Source organism: Cucurbita pepo, chromosome 16 (genome assembly GCF_057944985.1).
Source record: "Cucurbita pepo subsp. pepo isolate OVF chromosome 16, ASM5794498v1, whole genome shotgun sequence".
Taxonomy (NCBI): domain Eukaryota; kingdom Viridiplantae; phylum Streptophyta; class Magnoliopsida; order Cucurbitales; family Cucurbitaceae; genus Cucurbita; species Cucurbita pepo.
Window position 1 is genome coordinate 13,827,728 of NC_141813.1, and position 25,962 is coordinate 13,853,689.

At 37.3% G+C, this 25,962-nt stretch overlaps 5 protein-coding genes and 4 non-coding genes across 11 annotated transcripts; 7 read left to right on the forward strand and 2 right to left on the reverse strand.

Moving 5' to 3' along the window:
- The first annotated feature begins 971 nt into the window (after positions 1-971).
- On the forward strand, positions 972-4,611 carry LOC111777822 (uncharacterized). 3 transcript variants are annotated; one of them, XM_087118405.1, is made up of 8 exons: positions 972-1,158; positions 1,393-1,594; positions 1,672-2,322; positions 2,861-2,940; positions 3,022-3,441; positions 3,507-3,590; positions 3,673-3,767; positions 4,209-4,611. In XM_087118405.1, the coding sequence occupies exons 2-8, from the start codon at positions 1,498-1,500 to the stop codon at positions 4,276-4,278; spliced, it is 1,497 nt and encodes a 498-aa protein (XP_086974531.1). In that variant the 5' UTR covers positions 972-1,158; positions 1,393-1,497; the 3' UTR covers positions 4,279-4,611. The 3 variants fall into 3 exon arrangements, with proteins under 3 accessions (XP_086974531.1, XP_023513310.1, XP_023513311.1); XM_023657542.2 differs by having other exon boundaries at positions 1,457-1,594; XM_023657543.2 differs by having other exon boundaries at positions 1,484-1,594.
- Positions 4,612-6,907: 2,296 nt separating this feature from the next.
- On the forward strand, positions 6,908-15,891 carry LOC111777823 (PH, RCC1 and FYVE domains-containing protein 1). The gene is made up of 10 exons (XM_023657544.2): positions 6,908-7,074; positions 7,176-7,549; positions 8,565-8,651; positions 9,119-9,208; positions 10,055-10,135; positions 10,275-10,469; positions 10,551-12,677; positions 13,441-13,587; positions 14,400-14,785; positions 15,355-15,891. The coding sequence occupies exons 2-10, from the start codon at positions 7,481-7,483 to the stop codon at positions 15,485-15,487; spliced, it is 3,315 nt and encodes a 1,104-aa protein (XP_023513312.2). The 5' UTR covers positions 6,908-7,074; positions 7,176-7,480; the 3' UTR covers positions 15,488-15,891.
- A 463-nt stretch (positions 15,892-16,354) lies between these two features.
- LOC111777824 (Tetratricopeptide repeat (TPR)-like superfamily protein) lies at positions 16,355-18,752 on the forward strand. The gene has a single exon (XM_023657546.2). The coding sequence runs from the start codon at positions 16,442-16,444 to the stop codon at positions 18,521-18,523; it is 2,082 nt and encodes a 693-aa protein (XP_023513314.2). The 5' UTR covers positions 16,355-16,441; the 3' UTR covers positions 18,524-18,752.
- Positions 18,753-19,054: 302 nt separating this feature from the next.
- On the forward strand, positions 19,055-19,126 carry TRNAE-UUC (transfer RNA glutamic acid (anticodon UUC)). Its single transcript has one exon. It is a non-coding gene; the product is annotated as a tRNA-Glu (tRNA).
- Positions 19,127-19,470: 344 nt separating this feature from the next.
- TRNAE-UUC (transfer RNA glutamic acid (anticodon UUC)) lies at positions 19,471-19,542 on the forward strand. Its single transcript has one exon. It is a non-coding gene; the product is annotated as a tRNA-Glu (tRNA).
- A 67-nt stretch (positions 19,543-19,609) lies between these two features.
- On the forward strand, positions 19,610-19,681 carry TRNAE-UUC (transfer RNA glutamic acid (anticodon UUC)). The gene has a single exon. It is a non-coding gene; the product is annotated as a tRNA-Glu (tRNA).
- A 186-nt stretch (positions 19,682-19,867) lies between these two features.
- Positions 19,868-21,854, forward strand: LOC111776736 (reactive oxygen species modulator-like protein). The gene is made up of 3 exons (XM_023656067.2): positions 19,868-20,080; positions 20,978-21,015; positions 21,562-21,854. Exons 1-3 carry the CDS (start codon positions 20,008-20,010, stop codon positions 21,673-21,675), a joined length of 225 nt encoding a protein of 74 aa, XP_023511835.1. The 5' UTR covers positions 19,868-20,007; the 3' UTR covers positions 21,676-21,854.
- Positions 21,855-22,326: 472 nt separating this feature from the next.
- TRNAR-ACG (transfer RNA arginine (anticodon ACG)) lies at positions 22,327-22,399 on the reverse strand. The gene has a single exon. It is a non-coding gene; the product is annotated as a tRNA-Arg (tRNA).
- A 60-nt stretch (positions 22,400-22,459) lies between these two features.
- Positions 22,460-25,216, reverse strand: LOC111776927 (serine--glyoxylate aminotransferase). The gene is made up of 6 exons (XM_023656341.2): positions 25,058-25,216; positions 24,151-24,394; positions 23,634-23,918; positions 23,162-23,528; positions 22,869-23,079; positions 22,460-22,777 (listed from the first exon to the last, which is right to left on the reverse strand). The coding sequence occupies exons 2-6, from the start codon at positions 24,353-24,355 to the stop codon at positions 22,640-22,642; spliced, it is 1,206 nt and encodes a 401-aa protein (XP_023512109.2). The 5' UTR covers positions 24,356-24,394; positions 25,058-25,216; the 3' UTR covers positions 22,460-22,639.
- Between the last annotated feature and the right edge of the window lie 746 nt (positions 25,217-25,962).

Sequence of the window (25,962 nt, forward strand, 5' to 3'; positions counted from 1 at the left end):
CGAAATTGTCCTTTCTAAACTGCACTGAAAAGGTTCGTTGTGGGCCCCATTTAAAGCTATATAGCTTGTATTTGCATAGCAGCCCCTACATTTCCAAAAATTGCAATACTTGTTAGTATTTGAAACCAACCCCAAAACTCAATGGGTTCTCATTCGAAACTACACTCAAACGAGATTGATCATGAGTATACGAAGTTATATACTAGTAAAATGTACGTTCATTTTTGTAGTTGAATCTTATGAACTTAAATCATGCTAAAAAAACTCGATCAATTGTGAGGTCGAAAAACTTGTCCTAGATCAAAATTAATGCTCTAGTAGTTTACCCGGCATCAGTGATAGTTGGAGTCGAAACTATGTTAAATTACCATGTCATCATGTCAATTTTACTCAATAACCGATTACAAATAAATTTCAAAACACGAGAGTGGAAACTATAATATTGAAAATATATGTTGGTTCATATCAATGTTTTTTTTTACCAATAAATTGTTGGTATCAATGTTATGAAATGAAGAAATTAAAAGAATCAAAAACTAAAAAAAAGTTAATTTATGATTAAACGTTTTCAATTTGGATGTCATCATTTAACGATGAGACGAAATGCGAGAGACAGCCGAAACAGATGAATTTGATTAGAAACTGGGATTTGGAATTGGAATTGGAATCGGGCGTGGCTGAAGAGTCGAGGAACATTTGGTCGTCGCGCATTTAAAAAAAAAATTGGTTTTCCTGCAGAAGATACTCGTAGGAGTGATACCAGAGGGGGAGATAAACATGAGAAAAGAGCCAAAATTGGATTTAATTCCGAGCAAAACAAAAAATTTAACTGTAAATAGTTATTGCAACAAGAAACCCAATACGCAAAATCCAAAGAGATTTCTTGCCTCTTCTTCTTCACCTTCATAAAAAGAAATCCCCCACTTTTTTCTATTTGGGTTTGTTTTGTTTTGTTTTTTTGTTTTTTTTTTTTTTAATTTTTTAATTATGTGTTTAATTAACCAAACACATGAATTTATGCTACCCATCTCGCATTGCCTTACGCTTCAATCTTCTTAACTTGATGGGTTCCTCCTTTTGGGTCAATAGATGCCAAAACAAGCAGTAGCACACAGCAGAGGAAGACACAGACCCAAGAATCTTTCGCCATGGAACAAGGTATTCCCCCTTCTCCTCAGATCGTCTAATTTCGTAATGCCTCTCTTCGATTTGGATTTGGTTTTGCGTCGGGTCGGTTCCTTTTAGGCATCTATCCATCCCTGTGTTCATAATTTTGATTCTGTGCCAATAGTTTTGAGTTTCCGGTCCGATCAATCGGATGAACACTCAAATAGAAACTCGATTTTGATTCTGTGCCTTTTTCTCTTTTGGGTTTTGTCTGTCGTTTTCCAGAGCTTTGATTCTCTGGTAATGGTAATGCCCCACCTGAGTTTGAGGTAGCTGGTTTTTTTTTCAGTGATTTGTTGTTTTGTCTTGAACTCAGAGTTGGGTAATGCTATGCATTCGGAGGAGAACAAAGATTCGACGGAGAAGAACAAGAAACGGAAGCTGAAGACACCAACCCAGTTGATTGCTTTAGAGAAGTTCTACAATGGTAAGAGTTTATCCTGTTGTAAATTCCTTCGTTAGGCTCTTTGTAATCTGAAAAGAAGTGTTTAATGCCAATTCCAGACCATAAGTATCCGACCGAGGAAATGAAATCACAGCTTGCAGAGCAGCTAGGCTTGACTGAAAAGCAAATATCTGGATGGTTTTGCCACAGAAGATTAAAAGACAAACGATTTTGTGAAACATATACGAGCGTTCGACAGGATCGTTCCAGTGGTGTTATACAAGATCATGGCAGTGGACTTGCACAAGATTCATGTGGTAGCACCAAAAATGGAGACTATTGGCATGTTGATCCACGTGAAGTCGAGAGTCAAAAGCCTTACGGTCGTGAGCTAGCTACCGATAATGTTCTTGAGCGTAGGACTCACTATGCAGAAAATGTTAGTAATATGGAAAATACATCTTCGGAAAGCAGCTCGTCTTTAAAAGATAGGTTATTATCTCAAAGTGAGAATCCATATGATACAGAAGTTTCTCAGTATTTAACGCATGAGAGCGCTTTTCCACCGTCGAATCCAAAGGCTTTAAACTCGCTGCGATACAAACCGTCTGGCTATTTAAAAGTGAAGGGGGAAGCTGAAAATGCTGCTATTACTGCTGTTAAGAGACAGTTGGGCGTGCAATATCGGGAGGATGGTCCATCACTTGGCGTCGAATTCCAGCCACTTCCTCCTGGTGCATTCGAGTCCCAAGCTAAAGGTCCAATCCATGGTAAACAATAGAACGTGTCTCGATGTCGAGAATGTTCCTATTTTTCATAGTAGCCTCTTCTATAGCATATGAATTTACTCTTGTAAATGAAAATGTTTTCACCTATTGTTTTGCTCAATAAAAACTATATTTACTATCTTGTGCCATCCAATAATATTCATTGTTTACCAAATATCAAGTTTTTCCTGTTGTATTAGTCATTATAGTGAAATTGGTCATGCATAATAGGGCTCTGAATACCTTTTTCATTTTCGCCACCCGTTGCTAAAGGATTTAAATCTAAAGAACCTGCAGCAGTATCACGATTCGGTGACGTTGCAATCTTTTCAGGGAACTATATTTCTTGTTCAATTATTTTCCATCTCTTACACGGGATGGCGAGTACTCGGTCGAGGATATTAGAATGTTAGGTACTCTTAGTTTAAGTTCTTCGTCGAATGCAGAATCTGTCATGCCTTACAGTACGATGATTTTTATTCAACTGCTAGAACAAGCTTTCATTGAGCATCATACCTATTTTTTGATGGATACTTCACAGATTCATACTATGTCGGAAATGCGCTACTTCCTCGTTCTCCAGACACGTTGACGATGAAGAAACAACGAGCTCTCGTCTCAGTAAGTGAACCTAAATTATGGCTTTCTTAAGAAGCTATTTTATTGTGGTTTTTGTTCTTCTAACCTTTTCTTGCTCTATAGAGGTACGAAGTGCTTAGTTCAAATATGAGTTCTCAGGACTCATATATGGAGGAAGCAGCCCCCACTGGCATTACATGTAGACCTGAGTGTCAGGAAAATAATTCTATTTACCCTTTAAAGAAATGTTCCAACTATTACAACAAAACCGATCCGTTTCCCCGCCAGAACTCTCCCTTGAATATGTACGAGGAATCCGGTGGGTTGACACTTTCTAGTAGTAGTAAAAGGGATCGCCGAATGAACTCGGACTATAACGTTCCTAGAAGTAGGACGGGCTCTGTTTCCAACAACCATGGCTCCTACTCTTCGAAAGTTGCTAGTGAACAGACAGAGACGCCGTTGCATAACCGTGGCAGTGTTGGCTCGAAGAGTTTTTGTAGGAGTGGTTATTTGGACTATAATCCTAAAAAGATGTCAAAGGTTTGTACTTCATACCTTTTTATTGAATGTTCTTGAATTATTCTGATTCTTTTGTGCTTATATAGGAAATGTTCAATGGAGAAGAAAAGGCAGTAAATGAAAGTAGTGATCCAGTTAGAGGGAAGATCCCACCAACAAATGAATTGGCTGTGAGTTCAAGTGGTTTCATGTTTTGCATAATGTAATAATATTGTGGTTTCTTGCTTAAACTTCCCCTACTTGTATATCTAGGTTGCGTATCGATCTCCGTTGGATTTACCTCGGTCAGGCTATGCAGCTAAAGCGTCATTTTCTGAAAAACCAGGGCGGAAAAATCATACTAGCAGGTCAGCATACACGTCCTTGATCTGGTTTCTTCACCTTTAATATGGTTAAAATTGCTGCATATATGTAATGGTCCAAGCTCAACGCTAGCAGATATTGTTCTGTTTAGGCTTTTCCTTTCGGGCTTCCCTTCAAAGACTTTAAAACGTATATGCTAGGGAGAGGTTTCCACACCCTTATAAAGAATGTTTAGTTCTCCTCCCCAACCGATGTGGGATCTCACAATCCACCCCCTTCGGGGCCAGCGTTCTTGCTGGCACACTGCCTTGTATCCACACCCTTCGAGACTCGACCTCCTCGTTAGCACATCGCCCGGTGTCTGGCTCTGATACCATTTGTAATGGTCCAAGCCCATGGGATCTCATATTCTGTACTGTAACATGAGTGCATCTCCTTGGAGATTTTCAGTGAGCTATATATTAACAGCAGCCCATGTCATGTAGGTCCACAATGGAGATGCCATACAGCTTCACTGTTGACGAAGCTGAAGATACCAGCTCATCGTTAGATTGAGTAACGGTAGAGGCTCGACAAGGTCGTCTGATTCGGGTACATAATTTGGAGTTATTGTAAATTGGGTAGCAATGTTAGTGAGTTGCAGCAAACCTTAGGCAGATTCTGGCTGTCAGGTTCTCTCCCTCTCCTCTCCTCTCCTCTCGTGTGTATAAGTACAAAGCCTGCATGTTTTTGTTTTTGTTTTTGTTTTTGTGCATGGATGCTCGATCTCGTATCGAGTCAGGTCACGTCGATTTGTACTGCTGTAATTTTGTTTGATTGACAGAGAAGCGTCGTTGACAATGTATTATAACTGCACCGTCCATTTATGACTCGATATGTTTGATTCAAGGCGCTGTTTCAAAGTCTTAACATTAATTGTGAAAACAGCTTACTTATCTACCAAGCATTTGAAGGATTTCTGAGCCACACATCTTGAATTATGTTATGTTGTCTTGAAGTGGTTCTAGTGATGATGCTGTTCTGAAACAATGCAAGCCAAAACAGTCTCTCTGAATGCTTCAATCACCAAATTTGTTAGCACTTGGAATTGGAACTATCCCGTTTCGATCTCGATCTTAATCATTAAAATGTATGATTTCGATTGAAACTGTCGTTGAAATTGTCCATCTCTACACGTCCCTGCACATGAACTTCCCTTCAAAATCTGCTGAATTCTTGCGTGTATTGTTGTTTTCAATCAGTCGAAAGAGATATTTGTTGTCTCGAATTATTATTTAAAAGCTTAGGTTCTCCTCGCAACCAACACGAGATCACATGAACCACTCATTAGCTCGGCTATGGGGGGGGGGGGGGGGGGGATGGTAAAAAAGAAGGCTTGGAAAAGGTTGCAGAGATAAATGAATGATGTAGAAGAAGATGGAATAGAAAAGGGAGGGGCTTTTTAGGTGGCTTTTGTTTGTGCGATCATCATGTGGGTGGGGGGTTGGGTTGCAATTGGAGGGGCCTGCCTTAGCCTCTCAATTTGTATGATAAGCACATTTCACACAAAGAAATAAGAGTTTTGAGTTTGTAGGGCTTCATTTACAACTGAGGAATCAAAACCATTCAATGTAAGGGATTCATTTACAGCTCGAGATTTAGAATTTTTAAAAAGCTTAGAGTTTTGGACCACTTCGAAAAAGGAACTTACAAATCACTTGTGCCCTCCATCACTCTCACACCCCACTTTTCCAAAAAGTGTACCCTCCCCCTTCTTCCTCTCATTCTTTGTTCCTTTTAATAATTTTTTTTTCTCCTGTTTGCAATGTTTAAATTGGTCTAATTCGAACTTACTTTTTTTGTATTCAAATCAGTTGAGTTATGATTAAATTGGTCTATTTCTTCTCTCACTTTACCTAGTCTAAATTATATGGTATGACTTTTGGAATGAAAAAGAAAAAAATACCTTTTAAATACTTTATGGTGTTTGGTTATATAATCCAAATTGATTTTTTAAATCCTTTTAAAAAAAAATTAGTACCTTTTGCATTAAAAAAAAAAAAAAAATGTTTTGCCATGCATTTTGTTAATCCCACAAGCGAAGCTTATGAGTTTTTTTTTTTTTTTTTTTTTTTTTTAAATTCATTTGTCTTATTTTACAAATCCTAAACTCAAGCACTCTAGACCTTTTAACCTTATTCTTCCCTATCATATTAATACAAATCCAATCTACATGAATTTATTTTGTCTAATTAATTTTTAACTTTCAATTAGTTTCAATTTTGCATTTATTTAAAAATTTATGAACCTATTTGAATATAAAATTAAAAATTTATGTCCTACTAAACATTTAATTTTATGTACGTAAGTTCACTGATTTAGAAAAGATTGAATAACAAAAAAAAAAAAAAAATGATGATCTATTTAAAAATTGGATACGTGTGAAGATCCAACCGATGAAGGGAGAGAAAATGGAAAGGGCAAATGTCAGCATCGAAATTTGACAAAGTATCGTGGGCATTGTCACATATCATATAAACTTTTTTTTTTTCTTTCACTAATATTTGCATTCCAATTTTCATTTTATACTATTTTATCTAACAAATAAAACTATAGTGAGTTCCAAAAAACAAATAAATAAATAAAAACAAATAATACTATTGTTAGCCATGACGGTTGTAATGTAATGTTATATTATATGTGTGTGTGTTAAGCTCTACATTTCATATTAATGTTGCCTTTGAATATTAATTTAATTTAATTTAATTTAATGTTATTAAAGTTTCTCAAGCTTGTTAAAAACTCATCATTATTAACAAATATATGAGTGATGAGTAGAAAAATGACATTTAATTGTTTTATCATTACTTAAAATGTACTTAAGAGTTAATAATGTTGAAAATGATGATAAAATTCATATAATTTTTATTATATTCGAATTTTGAAAATTTTCATTTTAACCCTAATTTAATGAATAAACTCCACAAATAAAAACGATTATAAAAGAAAAAAACAAAACAAGACGACAGTAAATATGATTGATACAAATGTCACGCATCTTTAATTTTTTCATGTACGTGTTTATATTTGTTTTGTTGGATTGGATACACACTTTTTCATCTATAAATTTAATCACATGCAAAGAAAGGTTAGATTATATTTTTAACCACAATTTTTTTTTTTTTTTTTTTTGATAATTTAACATTCATTCTATTCGTCCTCCTCTTCACTCTGTCGTTCTCTCTCCTCGGCTTTCTGGTCTCTCTTTCTCTCTCTTCCCTGCAACTCCGAATCAGATCATAGTTTCCAGGTTTCTTTCACTTTCTTGCACTTTCACGCTCAGGTGGTGCTTCAGTTCTCATACAGTCAGAGGTATAACTTAAACTTTTGCGGCCTGTTCACGCGAATCTGTGGAGGTTCACCTCTTTTGTTGCCCATTTCGATTGTTTAAACCTAGCTGTTATATTCTCCAGTCAAGTCATTGAAGCAGCCGCCTGCCTAAGTCAATTCAGTGAAGTTATTCAAGAATTTGCAGCTATTGTGCTTCAGAGACGGCGCAGTTTCAGAGCGGTGGCTGGATGAATCGGACGGGAGCTGTGTAGTTGAGTTGAGATGGAGGATTTTAGTGTTGTAGATTGGAAGTGCTCGTTGAATTTGAGTTTTAGGTGTAGATTGAGCGGCTTCTCGCAAGAACTGGTCAATGGAGGCGATTGGTTTTGAGAATGGGTGAGTTAAGGTCGAGTCTTCAGATTTGAGGGTTCAAGCGGGGGAAAACTTGATGTCGAGGATGGATAGAATCACTTCAGATCTTAATAGGAATGGTCCGGTGGAAAGGGATATCGAGCAGGTGCTCTCATCCATTTTCTTCTCTTTTATATCCTTGTACTACTCAAACGTATGTTGTCCATGATTTGCTTGTTTATAACATTTACTGCTATGTTTCTATCAAATCATTGCAACAAGCGTATAAATGAAGCAGTGGAATTTTTCCCGGTATCGTTTTGCACTGCCGTCGCCATCACTCGCATGTCTAGTCTCATATTCAGTGCAAACGAGTGGCGTTTGAACTGCGATGCAGCCATCAGAAATTGAATTGGATTATTATTATTATTATTATTATTATTTTTTTTTTATGAATTTCTGGAGGCAAGTTTGATTTACTTAGCGGGATGTGACCAGTAAATTAATTGGTTGAAGGTTTTTGTGTGCTGAATTTGATGGCTGTTTCCTGGACAGCTACACTTTCAAGTTCTAATGAAGCAATTCACCGTTGGTAAAATAATTATACCGTTGGAAGATTCCATACGATCTGTCGATGTATGTTTTCAAAAATTTCTTAGACAAACCGAAGGATGCATCCTACACCCACTCTCGTTGGTCTAGAATGAACTAGGCTACCTTCTTGTAGAATGACAATGGTTGAAGATGAATCTAGAAGAACCATCACTTCCCTTCTCAACACTGATGCCCTGAATCTAAATTTAATTCATAGGATAGGATCAAGTTAGAGCAATCATTGTAAAGGAATCCTTTCCTGTGTTGTATGGTCATTTATCGATCCAAATAGCCAAATGGATTCCAAAGATTAGCCGTTGTAGCCAATAATGTCAATTGGCAACATTTCAGGGTATTGAATAAGTGCAACATGGTATTTGAGACTGTAGAGAGGAAAATGGAAATCATGATGAATAATATTTTTTCAGTTTTGATTTTTAGTAATTGTCGAATGACCATCCAATTTCTTTTCTGGAATCTGTAGCATCTATATTTCCACGAGTTGATAGCCAAACTTCTGGAAGGCGCGTAGTTGGCCTCCACATGCATATAGTATGTAATATTTTTTTTTGTTTTGCATATTTCAGTCCATTATTGCTCTAAAGAAGGGAGCTTATCTGCTGAAGTATGGAAGGAGGGGAAAACCAAAATTCTGTCCTTTCCGGCTTTCCAATGTAAGTCTGGTTCTGTTGTAATTGTTGTTGCATTTGTTCAGAAATTACACTTTTTTAATAGCCATTATTGTTGTACGCATGTTACTAACTTCTGATGGGATAAGCTTAGTTGTAATGCCATAACGGTGCACAAACTTTTCTCAATGAGATCATCGTATGAAAATTGTTTACTTGGATAACATATCATCTTAAAGTAAGGGATATCCAAGTCCAGCTGCATAACATGGTATTCTCCCCCTAAATTTGTCGAATTTATTTTCTAGTTGAGTTGGATAGAAAAGATGAGCAGGTAATTTGCCGTGTTTTAGATCCTAACGTAATTGAGTCAATATCAAACTTTTATCACTCTTTTCTTTTACTTTGGTTGTTGATGGAGCTCTATACTATGATTCCTTCTCTTCTTGATTTTAGTTGCATGGGGTAGTGTCATAAGAACTGAAAGTGATTGGCGGTGTTTTATGTTTCAGGATGAGTCTGTTCTGATTTGGTTTTCAGGGAAAGAGGAGAAACACCTTAAGCTAAGTCATGTTTCTAGAATAATATCTGGGCAACGCACTGTAAGTACCATTTTTTAAATGTTTGATTTCTTTAATACCTATGCTTATTCTCCCCTGCCTTTGTGGCTATATCCACATTGATTTGCATGCAATGTGATATTAAGATAATTATCAAGGAACCGTGGTAATGTTTATGACTGAACTTTAGAGATATACTGAAGAGTCACAACTGAAAAGGTAACTGCTTACATTGTTTGTGGTCTATTTATGAAGTTAAGAATTTGATGGATTTTGAAACTTTAAGTTGCTTACACGTCATCTATGTTAAATCTTTCCTTGAAGGTACACGTGTTGGGTTATAACCAAGAAAAAGTAGAGAATAACAGAAATACTAAGGAAAGATATTTAATGTACATCTCCTTTTAAAGTGTATGTTAAAATTGCTTTACTATTCAGTCTCTGTATAGGTTCATGATACAGCGTCCTTGGAAGAACCACCTTGAGCACATAAGTTTAGTCTGTATTGGTCTTTTTTCCTCCGCATAAAAAGAGAAGTAGTAATTGGTATTTTGGCATTTGGTTATTCCTAATTGAATGAGATTGATTTTTTTCACGTATTTTTTTTGGTCCTTGGACCTGATATTTTTTCTGTTTAGTCCTTGAACTTTAGAAAATGTCACATTTTAGTCTTTGTTTAGCAATCTTGATAGAAAATTTGTTGGTATAAGAATCAAAATAGTATATGTGAGATTTTTTTTTTGAAGAAACATAAGATCTGAGTCCTACCTAAATTTTTAGGCCTATTTCAACTAAAAACATTGATGGAAACCAGTGACTATTTTACTTATGACTTTATGGTATATGTATACTATCTACTGATCAGATCTGTTTCACATAACTTTCCAGCCAATATTTCAAAGGTATCCGCGGCCAGAGAAGGAATACCAGTCATTTTCTCTAATCTATAATGACAGATCTTTAGATTTGGTATGTTAGTATTTTAATTATTATTTCGATTATTATTCTGTTTGCATTCAGTTCATTGGCCTCGTTCTTACCCTTACTTATGTTGGCTACTTTGATATTTTAAAATCTTAATAATCTGGTTATTTTTTCTGCATACTAGATTTGCAAGGATAAAGATGAAGCTGAGGTTTGGTTCAATGGCTTGAAAACATTAATTTCCCGTAGCCATCACCGTAAATGGAGAACAGAATCTAGGAGCGATGGAATGCAATCTGAAGCAAATAGTCCTCGAACTTACACCAGAAGAAGTTCTCCTCTTAATTCACCTTTTGGAAGCAATGATAGCTTACAAAAGGTAATTTATATCTTCCTTACCTCGTCTATTAGGCAAAGTAAATTTAGATAAGTAATGTTTTTCCCCCTTCAAAATATATAGGATGGCGATTTTCGACTTCAGAGTCCATTTGGAAGCCCTCCTAAAAATGGAGTAGATAAGGCATTGTCAGATGTGATACTGTATGCTGTTCCTCCCAAGGGGTTCTTCCCTTCTGATCCTGCCAGTATATCAGTCAATTCTTTATCATCAGGTAGTTCAGACGTGCTTGGTCCGATGAAAGCAATGGGAATGGATGCTTTTAGAGTTAGTTTATCAAGTGCTGTCAGCTCTTCCAGCCAAGGCTCAGGTCATGATGATGGTGATGCCTTGGGGGATGTTTATATTTGGGGTGAAGGAACTGGGGATGCTATTCTTGGTGGTGGAAGTCATAGAGTTGGAAGTTGTTTCAGTATCAAAATGGATTCTTTGCTGCCTAAAGTCCTGGAATCTGCTGTAGTTCTGGATGTTCAGAATATTGCCTGTGGTGGACGCCATGCTGCCTTAGTGACCAAGCAAGGAGAACTTTTCTCCTGGGGGGAGGAATCAGGAGGCAGGCTTGGGCATGGTGTCGATTCTGATGTTTTGCAACCAAAGCTTGTAGATGCCCTTGGTAATACAAATATTGAACTGGTATCTTGTGGTGAGTACCACACATGTGCTGTAACACTTTCTGGTGATTTGTACACATGGGGTGATGGAACTTATAATTTTGGTCTTCTTGGCCATGGGAATGAAGTAAGCCACTGGATCCCCAAAAAAATAAATGGACCATTGGAGGGCATACATGTCTCTTCTATCTCTTGTGGACCTTGGCACACTGCAGTTGTAACCTCTGCAGGGCAACTTTTTACCTTCGGTGACGGAACGTTTGGTGTTTTAGGCCATGGAGATCGCAACAGTGTCACAATACCCAGAGAAGTGGAATCTCTCAAGGGTCTACGCACTGTGCGGGCTGCTTGTGGTGTTTGGCATACTGCTGCTGTAGTTGAAGTTATGGTTGGTAGCTCGAGTTCCAGCAATTGCTCTTCAGGGAAGCTTTTCACATGGGGAGATGGAGATAAGGGTCGACTAGGGCATGGTGACAAAGAGACAAAACTTGTGCCCACTTGCGTGGCAGCTCTTGTTGAACCTAACTTTTGTCGAGTTTCATGTGGGCACAGCCTGACTGTTGCCCTTACAACATCTGGTCATGTTTACACAATGGGAAGTCCCGTTTATGGCCAGTTAGGCAATCCTCATGCTGATGGGAAGGCTCCTGTTCGAGTTGAAGGAAAGCTTTCGAAAAGTTTTGTGGAAGAAATAGCTTGTGGTGCTTATCATGTTGCTGTTTTAACTTCAAGAACTGAAGTCTACACTTGGGGCAAGGGTGCAAATGGTCGTTTGGGTCATGGTGATACGGATGACAGAAATTCACCAACGTTAGTAGAAGCTTTGAAAGACAAGCAAGTTAAAAGCATTGCCTGTGGAACAAATTTTACTGCGGCTATCTGCCTTCATAAATGGGTTTCTGGTGTTGATCAGTCTATGTGTTCTGGCTGCCACTTACCATTTAACTTCAAAAGGAAGCGGCATAACTGTTATAACTGTGGACTTGTTTTCTGTCATTCTTGCAGCAGTAAGAAATGTCACAAGGCGTCTATGGCCCCAAATCCTAACAAACCCTATCGTGTATGTGATAACTGTTATAACAAACTACGGAAAGCATTTGAAACTGATGCTTCTTCTCAGTCTTCAGTGAGCCGAAGAAGAAGCATCAATCAAGGATCCACTGAATTTGTTGAGAAAGATGAGAAACTGGAGTCTGTCAAGTCTCGTGCTCAACTTGCTCGGTTTTCTTCCATGGAATCTGGGAAGCAAGGAGAAAGCCAAACTTCCAAGAAAAACAAAACATTTGACAGTATTAGTAGCAGAGTGTCCCCAGTTCCAAATGGAGGATCCCAGTGGGGAGCTCTTTCTAAATCCTTTAATCCAGTGTTTGGGTCATCCAAAAAGTTCTTTTCTGCTTCAGTTCCTGGTTCTAGAATTGTCTCAAGAGCAACATCCCCTATATCAAGACGAGCAAGTCCACCTCGTTCAACAACACCAACCCCAACTCTTGGAGGTCTTACCTCACCAAAGATTGTAGTAGATGATGCTAAAAGGACAAATGATGGTCTTAGCCAGGAGGTTGTTAAGTTAAAAGCTCAGGTACACAGGATCTGATTTTCTCTAAGCTTCTTGAATATAGTTGATCATATGGTTTCTCATAATTATAATTTTGTTGTTGAGTTAAATGGTATATGAAAGTTAACTAATCTTGAGAAGTTAAATTGATATACTTTTTTTTAGCAAAAAGGTGTCACGTAACACAGATTTTTTTACATGGAGATATAGCCACTTCACGGCTTGAGAATAGTAGTTGTATTAGTTTGATTCCTATGATACAATAAATGATGAGTAGAAGAATGAAGGTGCAAGTGCCTCATTATTGTTTATGGTGGATTTATAATCAATTTCATTGTCAAAATAAATGAATTTGTTAAAAGAATTGGTAGGAAAGAAACCGTTGCTTATGACATTTCTTGGATCCTCTTGCCTCTCTCTCTAGAGTTTTCCTAATTGCCCTTCTTTTTTTTAATTTTTAATTAATGCCGAATAAGTTCTTCTGAAGTTCCTTACTGGTGCCTGGGTGGAAATAATTTTCTCCCCCTCTTTTTTCCCCTCGTTCTATCAAATGAAATCTGTTTCTTGTCTGAAACAATTTATAGAAAATGTTGATTCTACAATTATTTTGCTTGAGAAATGGAACTGTTGTATTGAACTTCTTCAAGGTCTTTAGATTCGGTTTCAGATTATTTTGTCTACATCGTTCTTTGTTCTTTGTTGTACGGAAAGCATAGTTTAATTAGCCGTCACTGAACGCATCAAGTCTTACCAATTGTTTTTTTTTTTTTTGTTTTTTTTTTTGCAGGTTGAAAATCTTACCCGTAAAGCTCAACTTCAAGAAATTGAGTTGGAAAAAACGACCAAACAATTGAAGGAAGCACTGTCATTTGCTGCAGGCGAAGCGACAAAGTGCAATGCAGCAAAGGAAGTAATCAAGTCGCTTACTGCCCAAGTAAGTTTTATTCTTGTATGTGATGGTCTGCTGATTTATGGTGTTATATATGTATGTATGGCTGTTATTGTTTCTGTTTCTCACCTGCAAATAGAACATCTTGCATTGCCCTTTACATGAGCTCCATTACATCGGTGTGTATCGTGAGGGCCTTCATATAACAATTACAAATAGTAAATCACGAATCATGAATATCAAGTCGTCCCTTTTTTAATTGATCATTGGAATAGTTCCTTGGCTTCAATCTCTTCATTTAGTCTACCTACGAATACAAAGTCCTCTTCATGTCCACATAATCTAAAACTACGGACTGTTTTCTTGCTTTATCACTGGGTGGTGAAGAATTCTGAGTGATATTAGTTGCTTTGGATGGAGGTGACCGTAAGATAACGTGATTTGAACCCACAGCCACTTGCACGGATTTCAAATTTCACTGATGAATTAAGATTCTTTTACCACTATGTTTTATCCTAGCCTATGACCCTTAGGCATTTTACCTTGGGGAAAGAGAAATCTACTTGTGTTCTCGCTGACTCAAACAACTAAAACTATTTAGTCAACCTAATTTATTTACAAAGGTCTAGAAATATATATTTCAAATGTTTTTGGCTGACATTGTGATGGTAGCTTGAGTAGCTGCTAGTCCTGATTTAGATCCAAGTTACTGGATATCGTCTTACCTTTGGTTAGCACTCCTTTCAGTTGGAAAATTTTCAACCTCTCTCAGTAGAAAGATTAACGATACTGATTTATTTTTACTATTATCTTTTTTACTTAAAAGTTGCAAATTTCCTTTTCCTGTTTTTCGACAGTTAAAGGAAATGGCAGAAAGACTTCCAGTTGGAGCAGCTCGCAACATCAAATCACCTTCTCTGGCCTCCTTGGGCTCCAGTCCTCCCCTCAATGATGTGGTTACACCATCAATTGACAGATCTAATGGCCAAACAATGTCTCTAGAAGCCGACATCATAGAATCAAACAGTAACTTGCTGTCTAATGGGTCTACCACTGCAAGTAATCGTAGTTCAGGCCATAACAGACAAAGCAATTTTGATTCAACAACTAGAAATGGTAGCAAGGTTAAAGAGAGTGATTCTCGTCATGATGCTGAATGGGTTGAGCAAGATGAGCCTGGTGTATATATCACGTTTACCTCTCTTCAGGGCGGTGCCAAAGATCTCAAGCGAGTGCGTTTCAGGTATAATTCTTCAGCCTCGCTGACTTGATCCTTCGTTAAAGAGTTGATTTGAAGCTAGTAGTTTACATAACTTTGTTATCAGACTATCAAATAGAAGGCAAGGCACATGCCTATGCTTCCATCTTTATTCTTTTGTATTGCTTGAGAGCAGATTTGCTCATTGCGTGTTTGGGGCAATCTAACCATCTAAGTATAGGCTATTATAACAAAATCAACCACCGTCGCCATAATTCATTCATATGAAATCTTATGCATGGCCTTAAAGAGGAAAAGTCAACGAAATTCATTGGCTATCGCTGGTAACCATCAACTTTAAACTTCAATGTTTCCCGTCATTATTAATGAGCAGAAGTTTGCGAGACAAGAACAGTATGGATCAAACATTTATTCTTGTTGTTTAATATTGAATTTTGTGAAGTATGCTGTGTGGAGATGATGAATCATGTGGTAGCTCATCTGTCTAATCTCACAGTAGTAATAGCATCATTTGTGTAAATCATATGGTCTACCATATTTAGATGCAGAATTTATAACACATCACTGTTATTTTTTCTCTTTTTTTGTTGCAGTCGGAAACGATTTACCGAGAAGCAAGCCGAACAGTGGTGGGCGGAGAATCGAGCAAGAGTATATGATCAATATAACGTGTGTATGATCGATAAGTCCAGTGTGGGCGTCGGGAGCGAGGACTTGGCTCACTGACGTGGAAAAGGGTCAGTCTAATCCAATTTGATTGTAAATGAACAGGATGTTTACAGTCTCACAGCTTATATTACTGGTAAGTGATGATATGATCATTTTGTATGGTTTTATCCACCCCTTGGGATAGAAAAGAAACGGCCATATATAGTAATGAGTTAGAGGGATAACTAAGAGGGGTTTGTGTTTTAAATTGTTCCCCTGTTTTTCACCTTCATTCATTTTCTTGTTTGTTTCTTTTCCCTTTTCTCTCTTTTTGGGGGGTCCCTCAATTTTCCCCCTATATATGTGTCTATCTGGGGCATTGAGTGTGAGAAATGTAAATTTTTAGTAACTCTGCTGGCTGTTACTTCACATCAGCTGTGCAATGTAAATCCGATAAAGCGAATGCGTTTGCATATTTTGTACTTATAACCTTCCAAGCTTAGTTTATGATTCCATTTTCTTTCTTCTACCTAAGGAACAAATGTAACTGTACGCTGTCGGTTTTAACTACTTTTGCTCTCCTTGATTTGGTGCATTTGCCGATATCGATGCTCGAGTCGCTCGAACATGTCACTCGTGTATCAAGAAATAAAATTTGACCACTTACCTTCATTTTGTGTTTGCTCTCCTTGATTTAATGATATTAATTTCTTTGAGAAACTAAGCGACATATCATTGTCGAACTGCCGACAAGATGCATCAATTGGCAAAAGCAGCTCATTCTTGTCCCAATCTAAACTAATAGCTCATCATTGTTTATTGGAAAATAAATTAATTAAATCTTTTATATGATGTAAATGAGATTATTTATTGATAAAACTATTCTAGTAAGTAAATAAATAAATATGAACTCTGCAGATATCTATATATATATATATATATACTTTTTAAATTTTCAATTCATTTTCCCTCGTATCTCTTCCCCACTTCACAAGTCTGCATGGGTTCTGGCATCCCAAACTCTCTCCCTGTATGGATTATATGACACTATTATCTGCCTTGAGAACTTGCGCTAGCTTCAAATTGCTGAAACAAGGCAAGCTCATCCACCAGAGAATATTTTGTTCAGGCTTTCAATCCAACGTCACCCTCTGCAAAGCCCTCATCGGCTTTTACTTCTCTTGCTATGATTACAGATCAGCGGAGCTTGTTTTTCAGACCAACGATTGCCCATTGGATGTTTCTTTGTGGAATGCTCTTCTTTCTGCTTACACCAAGAGTTCCAGGTTCGTTGAAGCTCTGCAACTCTTTGATCAATTGAAAAGTCATTCTCATGTAAGACCTGATTGTTACACTTACCCTGTTGTTCTTAAGGCGTGTGGTGGATTGGGTAGAGTTGTTTATGGGAGAAGGATCCATAATCATTTGATAAAAACGGGGCTGATTTGGGATGTTTTTGTGGGGAGTTCTATGATGAATATGTATGCGAAATGCGATCAGTTTCATGATGCCGTTAACCTGTTCGACGAAATTCCTCAGAGAGATGTGGGGTGTTGGAACGCTGTTATCTCTTGTTATTTTCAAGATGATAAGCCTGAGGCTGCCCTGAAGATGTTTGATAAAATGAAAGAGTTGGGTTTTGAGCCTAATTCAGTGACTTTTACCGTCGTTGTCTCATCATGTGCAAGGCTTTTGAATTTGGGAAGAGGTAAGGAGATTCATAGGGAGTTGATCGATAGGAGCGTTTTGTTGGATGCTTTTGTTCTTTCTGCGCTTGTAGATATGTATGGAAAATGTGGTTGTTTAGAAATGGCCAAAGAAGTTTTTGAGCAAATCCCAAGGAAGAATGCGATGACTTGGAATTCTATGATCACAGGGTATAGCTTAAAAGGTGATAGCAGATCCTGCATTGAACTTCTCATGAGGATGAACGACGAGGGAACCAAACCGACTTTGACGACTTTGACCAGCATAATATATGCTAGCTCAAGGTCTGTTCAACTTCGACACGGGAAATTTATACATGGATATATTTTGAGAAATAGAATAGATGTCGATATCTTCATTGACGTTTCTCTCATTGATTTATATTTTAAATGTGGATCGGTTTCTTCGGCCGAAACTGTCTTCAGAAATGTATCCAAGCATGAAGTAGTTTCTTGGAATGTTATGATCTCTGGATATGTGATGGTGGGTAATCACATTCAGGCTCTTCGTGTCTATGATAACATGAAAGAACATCATGTAAAATCAGATGCAGTAACATTTTCTAGCACCTTATCAGCTTGTTCACAGCTAGCAGCCTTGGATAAGGGTAGGGAGCTTCACCACTGTATCATCAGTCATAAGTTGGAATGCAATGAAATCGTTATGGGGGCTCTTCTTGATATGTATGCTAAATGTGGTGATGTCAACGAAGCACGAAAACTATTTCATCAATTACCAGAGCGAGATCTTGTGTCGTGGACATCGATGATCACTGCTTATGGATCTCATGGCCAGGCTTCTGAAGCCTTGAGGCTTTTTGATGAAATGCAGAAGTCGAATGTACGAGCCGATTCAGTTACATTCCTAGCAGTTCTATCTGCTTGTAGTCATGCTGGATTGGTTGATGAAGGTTATATATATTTCAACGAAATGATCACTCAGTATGACATTAGGCCCGGCATTGAACACTATTCATGCTTGATAGATCTACTTGGACGTGCTGGAAGATTACATGAAGCTTATGAGATTCTCGAAAGATCAGAAGAGACTAGGAACGATACCGGATTGTTAAGCACACTGTTTTCTGCATGTCGATTGCATAATGATTTTGGTTTAGGCATACAAATAGGGAAATTGCTTATGGAGGTACATCCCGATGACCCATCTACTTACATTTTGCTGTCGAATATGTATGCCTCTGTCAATAAATGGGAGGAGGTACGTAGCCTACGACGAAAAATGAAAGAACTTGGATTGAAGAAGAGGCCTGGTTGCAGCTGGATTGAGATAAACCAGAGGATTCAGCCATTCTTTGTTGAAGATAAGTCAAACCCTGTAGTTGATGGGGTCTATGAATGTCTAAGCACTCTAGCCTGTCATATGGAGAAGAATGAACTTGAGGTGTAGCAGATTAGCAAAAAACTGGTACACCGATGATCCTTGCTTCCATACATGCCAAAACAGCAATCAAACTCCAGCTACAAGTCAGAATTTTTAAAATTTTCACAAGTCTCCTGAAAAAGCTTAACGTGAGTGTGGAGCCTCAAGAGTTGCGGTTTATTGTGCTTGATCAATTGATGTGATGTATATATGGATTTTTAACTTTGATATCCAAATGCATGAATTATTGATTTCATATTATCTTGTTTTGTGCTAATTTCTGTGGGGGAAGGGGAAAATCAATAAAGAAATTTGATTGTGCAGAAAGGTCATTTGGCTTCAGAAAGTACAGAAAGGAGGGTAAAAAATTGCTTTTTATTAAGTTTCAATTAGTTTCAGAACACGCATGAACATGGAATCCGTTGTCGTCCAGCGGTTATAGGATATCTGGCTTTCACCCAGGAGACCTGAGTTCGATTCCCGGCAACGGAAATTTTTAGTTTTATTTATTTAATATTATTATAATTCTTATTAAAAGTTCATTTATGTAATATGAAATCCGTTGTCGTCCAGCGGTTAGGATATCTGGCTTTCACCCAGGAGACCCGGGTTTGATTCCCGGTAACGGAATTTTTTAGTTTTATTTATTTAATATTATTATAATTGTTTATTGAAAGCTCATTTACATAATATGAAATTCGTTGTCGTCTAGCGGTTAGGATATCTGGCTTTCACCCAAGAGACCTGGGTTCGATTCCTGGTAACGGAAATTTTTAGTTTTATTTATTTAATATTATTATAATTCTTATTAAAAGCTCATTTACGTAATATGAAATCTGTTGTTGTCCAGCGGTTAGGATATCTGGCTTTCACCTAGGAGACCCGGGTTTGATTCCCGGTAACGGAATTTTTTAGTTTTATTTATTTAATATTATTATAATTGTTTATTGAAAGCTCATTTACGTAATATGAAATCCGTTGTCGTCCAGCGGTTAGGATATCTGGTTTTCACCCAGGAGACCCGGGTTCGATTCCCGGCAACGGAAATTTTTAGTTTTATTTATTTAATATTATTATAATTGTTTATTAAAAGCTCATTTACGTAATATGAAATCCGTTGTCGTCCAGCGGTTAGGATATTTGGCTTTCACCCAGGAGACCCGGGTTCGATTCCCGGCAACGGAATTTTTGTTTTGTTTTATTTTATTTTATTTAAAGGCCCAGTTTTATAACTGGGCCGATAAAAGCCCAATTTTTTCTATTCTTCAAACAGTCGTCTCGTGTTTGTTTTCGGGCCAGGCCCATGGTCGTGGTTTCAACTGTGCTGAGGCGCAGGCTGATGAAAGCCCAGATGCTTGTACCCGAACAGCCATTCTGTGAGATCGGAGAATTCAACTTTCAAAAAGAATCGTGTTGAAAAGATTGTTGAGATACATTTCGAAGCTTAATTGCTCGAGGAACAAATTTTCTCCGTCTCTTGTTCGAGGAGAATAATATTAAGGTCTCTGAGAATGGCGAGAGATAGCTGCTTGGCTCGAGTTACTGCGGGAGTTGCCGTTGGTGGTGCTGTAGGTGGAGCCGTCGGTAAGGAAACCCTAAATTTTCTTCAAAGTTCTAATGCCTGTTGTCTTCTTATATATCATTGATATTCCCGTATTTCTTTTGTTTCTCGACTTCCGAATTTCGGTTATGGTTTGATCGTTGTTCCGCTTTCTCAGCGATTGATATTTTGTCAAGTGGAATAGGATTTTTTGGATTGAAGAGTTTGCATACGCAGGAAGCTAAATATTTGGTCAAGTTGCGCTCTTGCATCTGTGATTGAACCATGTTTATCAGTGTTAATGTACTACTAAGAAATATACCGCTGTGAAGCCTTGGATATATTTAATTCTCCCATCTTATCTTTAAAGCTACGTTTCCTTTGGATTTTATAAAATAAGGCTTTATTTGTTGGATAATATCACTTGCTGGTGGACATAGTTTTTGTTGAGTAGAAAGAGTTCTTAGCTTTTTAGGGCCCATCGTAATGAATATTTTGATTGAACTGCTGTAGATTTAACCTGTCAAGCATGGAGTCAACTAATCTTATCTTTGGGGTCTGTTGTACTCCATTGGCCTATTTTGTGTATACCTCATAAAGTTCACCGGAACTTGTGTGCTGACTTCCTGAAGCTCAAAGTTTAACCTTATTTAACAAGTAGCAGTGTACTTTTTCAAGAAGCTCCTTATTTTGCTTTCTTCATTTCAATAGAGTGTCGAGCATTATGAACTAGCCAGTGCCACAACTTTGAAGATATACATCAGTTATGATATCTCTGTAACCAACAATTCGGGTTATCATTTCTTGTTTTTTAATATTTAGATTGGACGGCCTTTCTTGTTTAGAGTATCTTACAATCAATGCTGCAGTATATTTGTTTCATCAGAATTATGATATGCTTTGGCTAAGGATTCTAGAACTAACTTTTTTTTTTTCTCTAGGTGCTGTTTATGGGACTTATGAGGCCATTAGGTTTAAGGTATACTATCTTCTCCGATCCAAATCTTCAAAAAATATTTTTGAAATTCGACCTCGTCTCTCTGCTGTTTTATGATTTTATTAAGTTACTCATCAAATTATCGCAAATAGTTAATCCTTTTCCATCTGTTTTTGTTTACAATTAATTAACGTCTTATCTAAACATCTTGAAACTAATATGAGATTCCATCTCATCATCATTAGAAATTCTATGATCATGGGAGACTACCCAAAGTTATGTTTCATTAGCTTGGGATCAAAATTTGCAGTCAATCTACTTTAAATTTACTACACATTTAGCCCTTTTAGAAACAAATTTCATGATTTCTTCCATGATTGGTAATTCTTCCTGAGTTTCTATATTTCTTTCTGCAGACAAATGTCTATGCCTTGAACCATTTTTGCTCATTGTCTTCATTCTTACTATTCAAGTTTCTGTCATTGAAACCCGAAGATTACAACGTCCCAGTTACCATTTACTTATTTCAACTCCAGGTGATGATAGATGGTAATTAACTATGGACCAAACTTGCATTTGTTCGTGCAGGTGCCAGGGCTTCTGAAGATCAGGTATATTGGACAAACAACACTTGGAAGTGCTGCCATATTTGGCCTTTTCTTGGGGGCAGGGAGTTTGATACATTGTGGAAAGTCATACTGAATCACAAGTTCCTGAATTTGGATGAGATAATATTGTTTGCTTTTAGTTTCCTTGCTTTTCAACATGAAGTTATTGCAGACGGTCATTTGTTTAGTTAAAGGGTTCCGTTTGTTTTAGTTTAAGGAACAAAATGGTCAATTGATGATGCCTTCAGCCCTACTTGGATGTGAAGTTTTCAAGTTTTGTTTGCCTCATGATTTGTCAATTTAATAAAATATTGTTGTGGACCAACATTTTTTTTTAAATAAAAAAGTTTATAAAAGCTCTTTGAATTAATAATTAAGCTGTCTTTACTTTTAAACGAAATTAATATATAGATTAGTTAAAACAATTTAGAGTAGTGAATTTTAATTAAAACTCCAAACCAATAATTGAATTAAGAGTTAATTTAGAGTTCACTTAATTACATTTAAAATCATATCAAAATCACCTCAATATTAATATTCTTCTCCAAAGAATCTCATCAAATCAAATCAAAATATTAGTAAGAAAAAATAAAGGACTAATTATTTTTAAATAAATAAGAAAAAAAAAATTATGTATTAATTATCTCAAAAGAAGGTTAGTTTTATAACCTAAAGCGCGGAAATGAAGCCGGGAAAGAGATTCTGCCGAGTGTGGCTGGAAAAGAATAGATATAATAAAAACGAACGACTCCACTGGGGTTCGAACCCAGAATCTCTGGTTTCGTAGACCAGCGCCTTATCCATTGGGCCATGGAGTCGCTTTTGAGATATTGTGCTTAAATATTAATTACAACTTTATTGTGTTATGCAACTTGGAATTCCAGATTAAAGAGTTTGTAATAGGATTTGTGAACTTTCTGAATACATAGGCATTCTCATCAGAATGCCTGAAGGAGTGAAAGTAGACATCAAATATTACAATAACACAACAGTTCTTTCTTTCTTTACACAGTAGACGAAATCAAATGCATGAGAACGGATCACGGTCTCGACCGAAATCAAATCCGAGAAGGAATGAGTGGAATGTTGTTCTGTAAATATGCAGAAGCTGCTGCTACCCCACTTCCAAGCTTCACTGGATATCCCACATCCTTCAGAATCATCTCCACACCAGCAAGACAACCCAACAGTTGCAGCTGAAAACAACACGACCGAGCGACCGACGTATTAGCACATAGTATATATCAAACAGTATACACATAGGAGAGCATTAAAGAGGAAGTTCACCTCATTGAGGTTGCCAAGGTGCCCAATTCTGAAAACTTTGCCAGCAACTTTGTTCAGCCCCAAACCTAAACTCAAATTGTATCTCTTCCAAGCCCTTCTAACAATCTCTGAACTGTCAATGTATGGAGGCACAAGCACAGCAGTCACTGTGTCACTGAACCATTCCTCCTTCTGTGTGCAGTTCTTCAGGCCCCATGCCTCCACAGCAAGCCTATATGCATTTGGGACCAACTTTTAGAAACTGAAAATTTCGAACATACGATCTTATAAACGAAACATATGCAGAAATCGACCTTGTGGCTTGGCCCAAACGTCGATGTCTGGCAATCACATTTTCAAGGCCTTCCTCAAATATGAGATCCAAAGCTGCTCTAAGGCCATATAAGAGCTGGATGGAAGGAGTGTAAGGCCAGTAGGTTCCTAAGTTATAGAACTTGAGGTAGTCCTTCCAGTCAAAGAAAACTCTGAGTGATTTTGCTGTTTTAGACGCCTCGAGCGCTCGTGGGCTGGCGCATACAATGCCCATCCCAGTTGGAAGAGAAAGAGCTTTTTGTGACCCAGTTAAGGCCACATCTACTCCCCAGTCATCCATACGAAAATCAAGAGCACATATCGAAGACACTCCGTCTACCAGAAATAGCGCTGGATGCCTATATTCATCTGAGAATTTGATATCATATCAATGTTAAGACTCTTGATGAGCTAAAATTTCAACTCCAAATACATAGAGATATCAAAAGAAATATGATCCTATGAGATGCTTACCCAATATTCTTCTTACTAGAGACAAATCGTTAGTCACACCAGTAGCTGTCTCATTATGAACAATGCAAACCGCCTTTATAGTATGTTCAGTATCAGCTGCAAGTTTTGAGGCCAAAACACCAAGCTTTGCACCTTCACCCCAATCACTTTCAATCACATCGACCTTGAAATTTAGGCGCTGCTGCTGATCGATCCAGAGCAAACTGAATTGACCAATGAGGAACGACACGATCCGATCTCCGGGAGACAATGTGTTTGTGAGTGCACTCTCCCATGCACCAGTACCTAATCCAAAGTAATGGCGTTATTCGGTTTAAAACAAAGTCGTTTCGTTGGGAGGATCTTGAAAAATATGCACCAGACTATAAGTAACACTCACCATAAGCTTTTATTGAGCTTCAAAATGGTACATCAATGACACTAATAATGAATTTGACATATCACAGCCATGAAAACATACTAATATGCTTGAAAGTTTTATTCAATGAGCTCGACCAACTCATCAACACTACAGTACCTGTAGTAGGGAACAAAAATGGAGTGCCTGATGTGGTCTTGAATATCTTTTTAACATCCTCGAGAAGAGTCTTCGTCAGTGCTGGGACGGCTGGAGAACGATAGTCCTCGTTGTTTCTGTTCATTGCCCGGAGGACTTGTTCAGGGATATTAACCGGCCCCGGCACGAAAAGATGGTTCTTTCCAGGTCCATAAACGTAGTCCATCTTTCCCTTTTAGAACTTGCTGGTCTCAACAAGCCTCAGCTGCAAAAGAAAGAAGACAATGTTTTCTATAAATTCTGAAGCCCTATGTGTTTTTACATACTTTTTATCCATTATCAATCAAAATCATTAGCCTCTTGGCAATCAGCATCAGCTAAAACACAGCTAAAACAGTGAAAGAAAGAGTTTTCTCATATAAAGATCACAATTTCTGTATCAAAATTTGCTCATCTAACAAGTTTTAGCATCGAAAAAAGCAGAGGAGTGGTCATATTTGAATCAATTTCTGTATGGTTTCTCATGGAGTCTGAAATAAATCCTAATAATTTGAGAGAAAACAATACCCAATTGATAACTTTAAACTTCTTTTCCAAAGATGCTTAAGAACTGTGTTTATAAAGCTTTGAATACAGAGCCATAAAACTATTGTACACAAATCAGAAGTCCTTAATCTTCAAACAAAAAACAACGTATCAACCATGAAGAGGGAAAAGTTATTGAACACAGGCAGTGTTTTTTCAAGTTTTCCCACATCGCTAAATTCAAAAGGGAAGATAGTCCACCCAAATCCAATTCAAGAGGGCATATATAAGTTACTGTACTGAAGCTTTAAGAACCATGAATCTACAATTTGCATGCAGTTTAAGAGCAAAATACACAATAAAACATATAGGAAAAGAGAAGGGGTTTCCAAGTTGAGATTACCAGAAATGAAGTGGGAGGGAGGATCTTGGAGAGTAACAAGGCTTGAAACCATGAAAATGGATGTGGGGGAAACGAGTTGATGTTTATAGGAGTGAGCGCGGGAGAGCCAACCATAATGGAAGGGCCCCATTTCGCTCGCACTCGGCAGATAAGAGCTCATGGCCCTCATTTTGCGGCTACGCTTCAAGATGTGCAAATCATTTTTTTTTTTTTACTTATTTTTTACTCATTTTGGTTTTTGTACTTTGAAAGTTTGTTCATTTTAGTTGGGTTTTTTTTTTTAAAAAATGACCATTTTGATCTTTGTTTACGAATTCAAAACTATGTTGAGCAGTTTTGATTGTGTAGAGAAAGGGCATGCAATTTAGAAGAACCAAGAAGTAAGAGGAACCTTGAAGAGTAAATTCAAAAGTTTGCATTTTTCTTTTTAAATCTGTTGTTATTACGCCATGCAGTTTGGGAGAGTAAGAAGTTTGAGGCAGACAAAGCAACATATAGAGATAAAGTGATAACGGGTTGTCGACCACAGCTTCATCCAACAACTCAGTCCACACAGTTAGGATTTCATGTCTTTGTTGTTTACTCCAAATTTCATTTATAATCAAAAAATTTATCCTTTTCTCATTGGGAGGATTTTTTTTTTTTTTTTAATTTTTTTTAATAAGATTTATTTTCTTATTCATCGAAACAAAAAGGAAATAATGGGTTGTTCTCAGAAACAACTCTGATAAAACATTTAGAAAGTACACCAAAGTTCACTATTTGTTTAAGGAATTTTTCCTTTTAAGAGTAAGTTCTAAAACAACTTTTGAAATAATAAGGGTGGAAAAAATTTTCTCGAGTAGACACGTTCTAAAACATTTCTCTAGTAGACACGTTTTAAAATCATGAAACTAACGGCAGTA

Bases quoted from the DNA above. Each gene is read 5' to 3' on its own strand.
- LOC111777822 (XM_023657542.2), top strand. The intron at 1,595-1,671 runs GTAAGAGTTTAT...TGCCAATTCCAG, and splicing joins TTTAGAGAAGTTCTACAATG to ACCATAAGTATCCGACCGAG. The intron at 2,941-3,021 runs GTAAGTGAACCT...CTTGCTCTATAG, and splicing joins AACAACGAGCTCTCGTCTCA to AGGTACGAAGTGCTTAGTTC.
- LOC111777823 (XM_023657544.2), top strand. From the start codon at position 7,481: ATGTCGAGGATGGATAGAATCACTTCAGATCTTAATAGGAATGGTCCG. The intron at 8,652-9,118 runs GTAAGTCTGGTT...TTTATGTTTCAG, and splicing joins GTCCTTTCCGGCTTTCCAAT to GATGAGTCTGTTCTGATTTG. The intron at 9,209-10,054 runs GTAAGTACCATT...ATAACTTTCCAG, and splicing joins TAATATCTGGGCAACGCACT to CCAATATTTCAAAGGTATCC.
- LOC111777824 (XM_023657546.2), top strand. From the start codon at position 16,442: ATGGATTATATGACACTATTATCTGCCTTGAGAACTTGCGCTAGCTTC.
- LOC111776736 (XM_023656067.2), top strand. From the start codon at position 20,008: ATGGCGAGAGATAGCTGCTTGGCTCGAGTTACTGCGGGAGTTGCCGTT. The intron at 20,081-20,977 runs GTAAGGAAACCC...TTTTTTCTCTAG, and splicing joins TGCTGTAGGTGGAGCCGTCG to GTGCTGTTTATGGGACTTAT. The intron at 21,016-21,561 runs GTATACTATCTT...TTGTTCGTGCAG, and splicing joins ATGAGGCCATTAGGTTTAAG to GTGCCAGGGCTTCTGAAGAT.
- LOC111776927 (XM_023656341.2), bottom strand. From the start codon at position 24,355: ATGGACTACGTTTATGGACCTGGAAAGAACCATCTTTTCGTGCCGGGG. The intron at 23,080-23,161 runs GTCGATTTCTGC...AAATGCATATAG, and splicing joins CGTTTGGGCCAAGCCACAAG to GCTTGCTGTGGAGGCATGGG. The intron at 22,778-22,868 runs GTGAACTTCCTC...TGTTGTTTTCAG, and splicing joins ACCTTGGCAACCTCAATGAG to CTGCAACTGTTGGGTTGTCT.